The following is a 7,110-nucleotide window of genomic DNA, read 5'->3' as shown; positions in this document are numbered from 1 at the left end:
ACTGCGCAGAACTATTTTATTTATTTGTTATTTTCAATATTAGCATGACCAACGGGGAAGTATTAATGGCATTGTACGTGATATAAATGAAAGTGTTAGGAAAAATAAAGTAACGCATACACGCACATGTTTACAACAAATGATACGCATGATGGCAGCAAATAAACACTAGCTGCAAAACTTTACATCTTTCGTAAACGCGAAATAGCACAATAATCAAAAAGGATCGATAGTAACAATAAAACGAATCAATTCAAAGAAATAGTAAAGAAAAGTCAAAGATAAATATCCCTCACCAGGCGCCTCGCATTTCCATTCCGCGTGGAAGTTTCACGGCACGCAGGTCATCTTTATACGTTTACTCGATCGCGCTACTCCTTCGGTACGGAAGGAACAACACGTTAAATTACCGCATTTAAAGAAGTGCATATCATGCAACGCTTGTTTGGGGTGTTTTGTGGTTTGTGGGGTTTAACGTCCCAAAGCGACTCGGGTTATGAGAGACGCCGTTGTGGAGGACTCCGGAAATTTCGACCACCTGGGGTTCCTTAACGTGCACTGGCATCGCACAGCACAGGGGAGCCTTGCTTTTCGTCTCCATCGAAAAGCGGCCGCCGAGACCGGGATTCCATCCCGCGTCCTTGGGAACAGTAGTCGAGCACCTTAACCACTGCGCCACCCCGGCGGGGCCCAACGCTTGTTCAATGATGATTAACAGTGACGAATCTGGCCCCAAGTTTTGTTTAAGACGAGCACATATCCCTGCTTTGTACCTTTCCCATCGACGGATGGGTGGCGTAAATGCGATTTTTGATAATAAATGACCCGAAGACAATTAGCTCTAAAATGAGCTTAGAAGCAAAGGTTTTTACCGTAGCAAAAAGTGGATGTGTTCCACGCTGCTAGCAGATGTAAACATACATCGATAGATATCGAAATAAGCAGTGATCCTGCTGTATTAACAAGGTCTAGTGCTTCAGTTTCTTTTTTTTTTGTTTGTGTTAAGTGCAGTCAAGTGTCAAACCTGCATTCAAACGAGCGTGTTGTCAACCCCACGTCAGTAGATTTGTTGTCCGCGGCGACAGATACATTGTCACGGAAAGAACAGTTACAAGCGCGCGCGGCGGCAAGTACAATGTCGCGGAAGGCGACGGATACAACTGGCTTGAATGCATACGTTGATATTGCCATCTATGCAATGCGTGAATGAAACTTCATGAGGTTTCTGTGTAAAGTGCGATGTTTGAGCGCACAGTCCTAGCAGCGCTTACGGACGTCGGAGTGCAGATTTTCACGCCCCAACATATTAGGTCTCCAGCCTTTAAGGCCGCCTCTCTTTAGACGAGGCACCTTTTTCTTGCTTCTCAGCTGCCACTATGTTTCACAATACTTCCGCCAAATAGGGCACCTGTTCAAAGCAGGCCGTCGTTGCCATCTGTTTACGAAGCACGCACAGCCTTACGGAATCTCCGATCCTCCCTGGGACCCCGCCGGTGTGGCGCAGTGGCGCTCGACTACTGTTCTCAAAGGCGCGGGATCAAATCCCGGCCTCAGCGGCCGCTTTTCAATAGAGGCGAAAAGCAAGGCGCCCGTGGGCTGTGCATTGTCAGTGCATGTTGGAAAACCCCAGGTGGTCGAAATTTCCGGAGTCCTCCACTACGGCATCTCTCATAGTCTGAATCGTTTTGGGACGTTAAATAATAATAATAATAATAATAATAATAATAATAATAATAATAATAATAATAATAATAATAATAATAATAATAATAATAATAATAATAATAATAATAATAATAATAATAATAATAAATTGTTCAGAGGAAGGGAAAGGCGCAGTATCTGTCACACTTGCTATGTGGACACCTGAACCGCGCCGTAAGGGAAGGGATGAAAGTGGGAGTGAAAGTGGAAAGAGAGAAAGGGGAGCCGTAGTGGAGGGCTACGGAGTAATTTCGACGACCTGGGACGTTGAATCCCACTAACTATCATTCCTGGGGCAGCCATGTTGAATCTACCAGCGCGCCATCTATAATAATCTCAAATACATGATTCCCCAGAGAGGAGGAAGCAAAAGAAACCACAAACTTTCATTCCTGGGGCCGCCATGTTGAATCTACCCGCGCGCCATCTATAATAATGATCTCAAATACATGATTCCCCAGAGAGGAGGAAGCAAAAGAAAGGGAGGGGGTATAGACCAGGCAATCGCAAGGCACGGCCAGTACATATCGCCCTCACAGCTCACGCGTTGGCACGGCCGTTCGAGGTTACGCCGCCCTAGCTGCTCTCTTCAAAATATCGACGTTGGACAAAGCCCAGCAGCACGACGCCGCTGGCCTTCGCATGCTGGCACAGTGGCAGTCGCGCCCCAAAGATACCTGGACCTGGAGAGCTTGAAGAAGGCTTTGCATCTGGTGAGCCCTATTACGGCACCACTCTGCATAGCACCCCTCGTCCATGCGGTTTCTGCAACGCAGCCAAAGACATTGCTCGTGAGTCCTCAAGTTCTCCAAGGAGGAAACTAAGCAGCGATATGCCATGCAACGAGACAGAGCCGGGAAAGAAACGATCGAAGGAACGCTGGGAACCGCCTTACAGGGAAGCGACGCTCGCGGACGTAGAAGCTTCCCTTGGGAAGGTGGTCGCCAACGCCATCCAAGATGCGACCAGGAGAAGCGCTACTGCTCTTCGGAAGCGAGCATCGAATAAAAAGACACTGCCTGCAGTCGAAGTCACCGATGCCAACCAGAAAGCGAATACGAGTCGTCCTCTGACCAAGGTGAGCGCGTCTGATGCCGCCCCCGTCGGGATGCAGAAGTCTAGGAATCTTTGCGTTGGATCCGTAGTCACGCTTAAAATGTCAGCACGAGCAGCCCCGCAAAAGATAAAAGAGGCTCAACATCTTAGCACTGTCGTCAGTGAAGGGGCCCAGGGGTCGCGTCAAGACGTCGACCACCAACGTAGAGGGCCGCTCGGCAAGAGAACTGGCAGCGAACAGCAGCGTGGACAAGCCAAAGATGAGGATGAGACGCCGCTCCAGGAGTACCTTCTCAGCCGGCAGCCGCGGAACCAGCGGAAGTTACGGCACCGGTGAGAGAGCACTGCAGGATGCGAAAAGGCACAGTGCAAGGCGTTGCCGCAAGCCGCACACCGCGATTGAAGGAGACGCGGCTTCAGATCGTCCTTGGGTAGCAACCGTGCTTCCAGATGCTAGGGCCGGAGGCGCCACCGGTCGATAACTTCAAGCTCGTCCACCAACTGCACCTCCTGCAAGATGGCGGGAAAGCGGAAGTGCCGTTCATCGGACGCATCTTCGGGAAGCAATTCAACGTATGTTTTATTAAAACCGTAGATATTCGCTTATATACATTCATGTACCTATTTGTAATTCGCAATTGTTACTTTTCATCGGAAATAAATTTTCTAACAGTTCCTTGCATGTCTGGCTGCCTTAGATCATGCACGTGCTTCGGAGGAGCTCATTAAGGGGAGCTAAGCTTGGCAGACGCTCAAAAGAGACGAAATTTATTAGTTATATCTCATTCATGTCTGTCTGTAGTTTTCAAATTCCTATTAGGTACAATTCTTCCGCTTTTTCGAGGCTATTGGGGCGAGGGTCTCGGGCCAGTAATGTACCCTCTTTTATAGAATTAATAAAATCGTGACTGAAATCCTCGGACGTGACGACTTCAACTTGAATCATCTTATAGAAGGAAATGATCACCTTTATTACCACTTTGTGTTTAGTTGTTTTAGGAGTAATGTAGAAAAGTGCGGCCATGGTTCCTGATGTAATTGCCAGAGCACATGTCAATTCGAAGAAGTCACGCGATTCCGGGAGGTCGTACAGGCTTATAAAAGTTGGGCCAAGTCGCATGCCAGCTGCCAGCTACTAGAACGCCTGCAAAGTTTACCATTCGACGTGGTCTCGTGATGTCACCAAATCCACCGACCAATCAGCGATCGGCAATATGACCTGCCAGCTGCGAGCTGCAAATTAGTGACCCTGTCTGATTGCTGGCTGTCATGTTCGCTTGCACAGTTTCCTCTATTGAGAGCCCAATATTAAAGAGCGTGTAGCATAACGTCTTAATTGCGGGCCAAAAAAGAAAGGTTCCACGGGGAATACTGAGCAGGTTTCAGAGCGGAAGTGAATTTGCCAACTCTGGGTTAACAACCAGAGCCACAAATTATTCCAGACGTGTGTTTCATATCAATGACTCGACATAAGTAGGAGAGGACTGGCAGCATTGAACGAAACGAATTAGGATCTGAGTCGAGGAAACCAGATTATCAGATAAGCTTTCTGGTCTTCCTATGACGTTACGATGTATTTTCACCGCATTGTCCGGACGCAATTGAAAGGATCTAAAGGATTTACAGTGGCAAGGCATAAAAAATCTCTAGTGTTGCAAATGACATCTTCTGTAGAAGTCGCCGGTTTTTAGCAATAGTACAGGTATGCACAAGCAAATATAGTGCCGAAATCAGCCATGCCTTGCGATTTCTAATATGTTAAATTTAGCAGTAATACTAGTAGCCTGCGCTCTTGAAACGGTAACTGCCACTTAAAATATGTACACACATTGAGAGCGAAAGACGGCGGCTACTGTTGGTACAGAGCAATTTTCCAAGCGTCCTGGCCATACGGGGCTGGGACCGAAGGTCAACGCCGCGTGCGGCGGGGGCTAGCCAGCCAACGAATTTTTATCTGTTGTAGACCGTCATTGCACCCTCTATCGCTTAGGTGGCTGACGACGGGTGTTGCGGCGCGCGTCTTTCTCTTTCTATTCCCGGCCCCGGCGGCCGCGTGTGCTGCGCGATGTCAGTGCACGTTAAAGTACCCCAGGTGGTCGAAATTTCTGGAGTCCTCTACTACGGCGTCTCTCATATCCTGAGTCGCTTTAGGACGTTAAACCCCACAAATCAAGCCAATCTTTTTATTGCTTCTCTACTTTCTATCTTCTGTCCGCACGAAGCAGCGGAGGTGGCTCAGTTACAGTGCCAGTAGCAGGCCCGTGAATTTTCGTTTAATTCTTCCTACAGCCACAATAACAACTTAGGGCCAGGAGCAACGCCCCGCCGGGGTGGTGCAGTGGTAAGACGCCCGACTACTTTGCCGGAGTTCCCGGGTTCGAACCCGACCGCGGCGGCTGCGTTTCGATGGAGGCGAAACGAAGAGGCGTCGTGTGCTGTGCGATGTCAGCGCACGTTAAAGATCCCCAGGTGGTCGAAATTACTCCGTAGCCCTCCACTACGGCTCCTCTTTCTCTCTTTCCACTTTCATTCACACCTTCCTCCCTTCCCTTACGGCGCGGTTCGGGTGTCCACAGAGCAAGTGTGACAGTTACTGCGCCTTTCCCTTCCTGTGAACCAATTTAACTTTAACTTTTACGAGCAACCTTCCCACCGCATCAGTTGTCCCCGTTGGCGGTCGGGATCGATCCCGGGCACTCCGGGACAGTAGTCGGACGTCTCACCACTGCACCACCGCGGCGGAGTTGCTGTTGAAACGCCTGAAGCGGATTCGACCAGAACCACTGATTCAACGCGCATGCCCTTTCTAGGCCTTTTTAATTGGTTCACAAGAAGGGAAAGGCGCATTATCTGTCGCATATTTTGTCGACACCTAAACTGCGCCATAAGGAATGGGAGAGCCTGGCATGGCTGTCTGGATTATTATTAATTCGTAAGCACTGCATGGCTATGTAGAAGGATTTTGCGTGGAAATGACTGTCAGCCCTATAAAAGAGGAACTAGTTTATGTGTCAGAAAAGAATGGCACCATAGGAGAGAACGTCAAGAAAAGGTGTGCAAATGTCAAAATGGTTGTAGCGGTTTAATTACGTAAATAATTAGAACCAATAACAGCAATTAATGGCTCACAGAAAAAGAAAGGCGTAATGTGTGCCAAACTTGTAATGGGACACCTTCAAACTGATTTATTTATAGGAAGGGAAAGGCGCGGTAACTCGTTTTCTGTGGACACCGCAACCGCGCCGCAAAGGAAGGGAGGAAGGTGGGAGTGAAAGTGGAAAGAGAGAAAGAGAAGCCATAGTGGAGGGCTACGGGGAAATTTCGTCCGCCTGGGGATCTTTAACGTGCGCTGACATCGCACAGCACACGGACGCCTCTTCGTTTCGCCTCCATATAAACGCAGCCGCCGAGGTCGGGTTCGAACCCGGGTACTCCGGCACAGTAGTCGGGCGTCTTACCACTGCACCACCCCGGCGGGGCGGACACCTTCAACCACGCCATAAAGGAAGCAAGATGGGAAGTGAATGCAAAAAGAGTAATAGGGGTGCCGTAATGGAGGGCTCCGTAGTAATTTCGACCATCTAGAAGCCTTTAACGTGCAATGACATCGCATAGCACGCGGAGGCCTCTTATTTTCGCCTTCATCAAAACTTACAGCTAGTTAATTGGTTTACAGAAAAGAAAAGGCCCTGTATCTGTCACTCGCGCAAGAAGAACTACTCGGTGTATAATAAAAATGGTGTCATCGGATGGAGCATCGAGGAAAGATGTGCAAGTAACGAAATAGTTGCTGCGAGTTTATTAGGTACTTAGAGACAATTAAGTGGTTTTCAGTTAAGGCCCGGCATCTATCACTCACCGAAGCCCGCTGACACATCTCGCTGACAACAGAGCAACGCTTAGGCTTACGCATTCCTCCAGTAGCGATTCTGCTGTTATTTCGGAAAATGTTTTGAGAGCTATAGTGTGACACGTTTTACCGACGGACGGACAATGATGAGACATTAAAAGCTTTCGCCTTAACGACTGTGATTTATTGAACATTCTTCATCCACAAAATGCACAGCAAACCTATAATCGGTTAGGCCACTGCTCGGAGACATTATAAGGGATAAGAATTTAATACAATTGGTTTACAGGAGAGTAAATGCGCAGTATCTGACACACTTTCCTGTCGACGCCTGAAAAAAAAATTGATTGACTTACAGGACGGGAAAGGCGCGGTAACTGTCTCACTTGTTTTTTATGTGGACACCTTAACCGCGCCGTAAGAGAATGGAGGAAGGTGGGAGTGAAAGTGGAAAGAAAGAAAGAGGGGCCGTAGTGGAGGGCTACGGAGTAATTTCGACC

At 48.3% G+C, this 7,110-nt stretch overlaps 1 protein-coding gene across 1 annotated transcript in view; it reads left to right on the top strand.

The window, feature by feature from the left end:
• Window positions 1–3,210: 3,210 nt before the first annotated feature.
• Window positions 3,211–7,110, top strand: part of LOC146191289 (guanylate cyclase soluble subunit beta-1-like) — a 53,698-nt gene continuing 49,798 nt past the window's right edge. The window contains exon 1 of the mRNA XM_084600304.1: window positions 3,211–3,333. Within this exon, the coding sequence (XP_084456430.1) occupies window positions 3,211–3,333 (123 nt within the window). The remainder of the gene's footprint in view (window positions 3,334–7,110) is intronic.

This window comes from Amblyomma maculatum, chromosome 4, assembly GCF_055883805.1.
Source record: "Amblyomma maculatum isolate TAMU_Amacu chromosome 4, ASM5588380v1, whole genome shotgun sequence".
In the NCBI taxonomy this organism is placed as follows: Eukaryota; Metazoa; Arthropoda; class Arachnida; order Ixodida; family Ixodidae; genus Amblyomma; species Amblyomma maculatum.
Note: the sequence above shows the minus strand (reverse complement) of the source record. Positions and strands in the feature narration are given on the sequence as shown.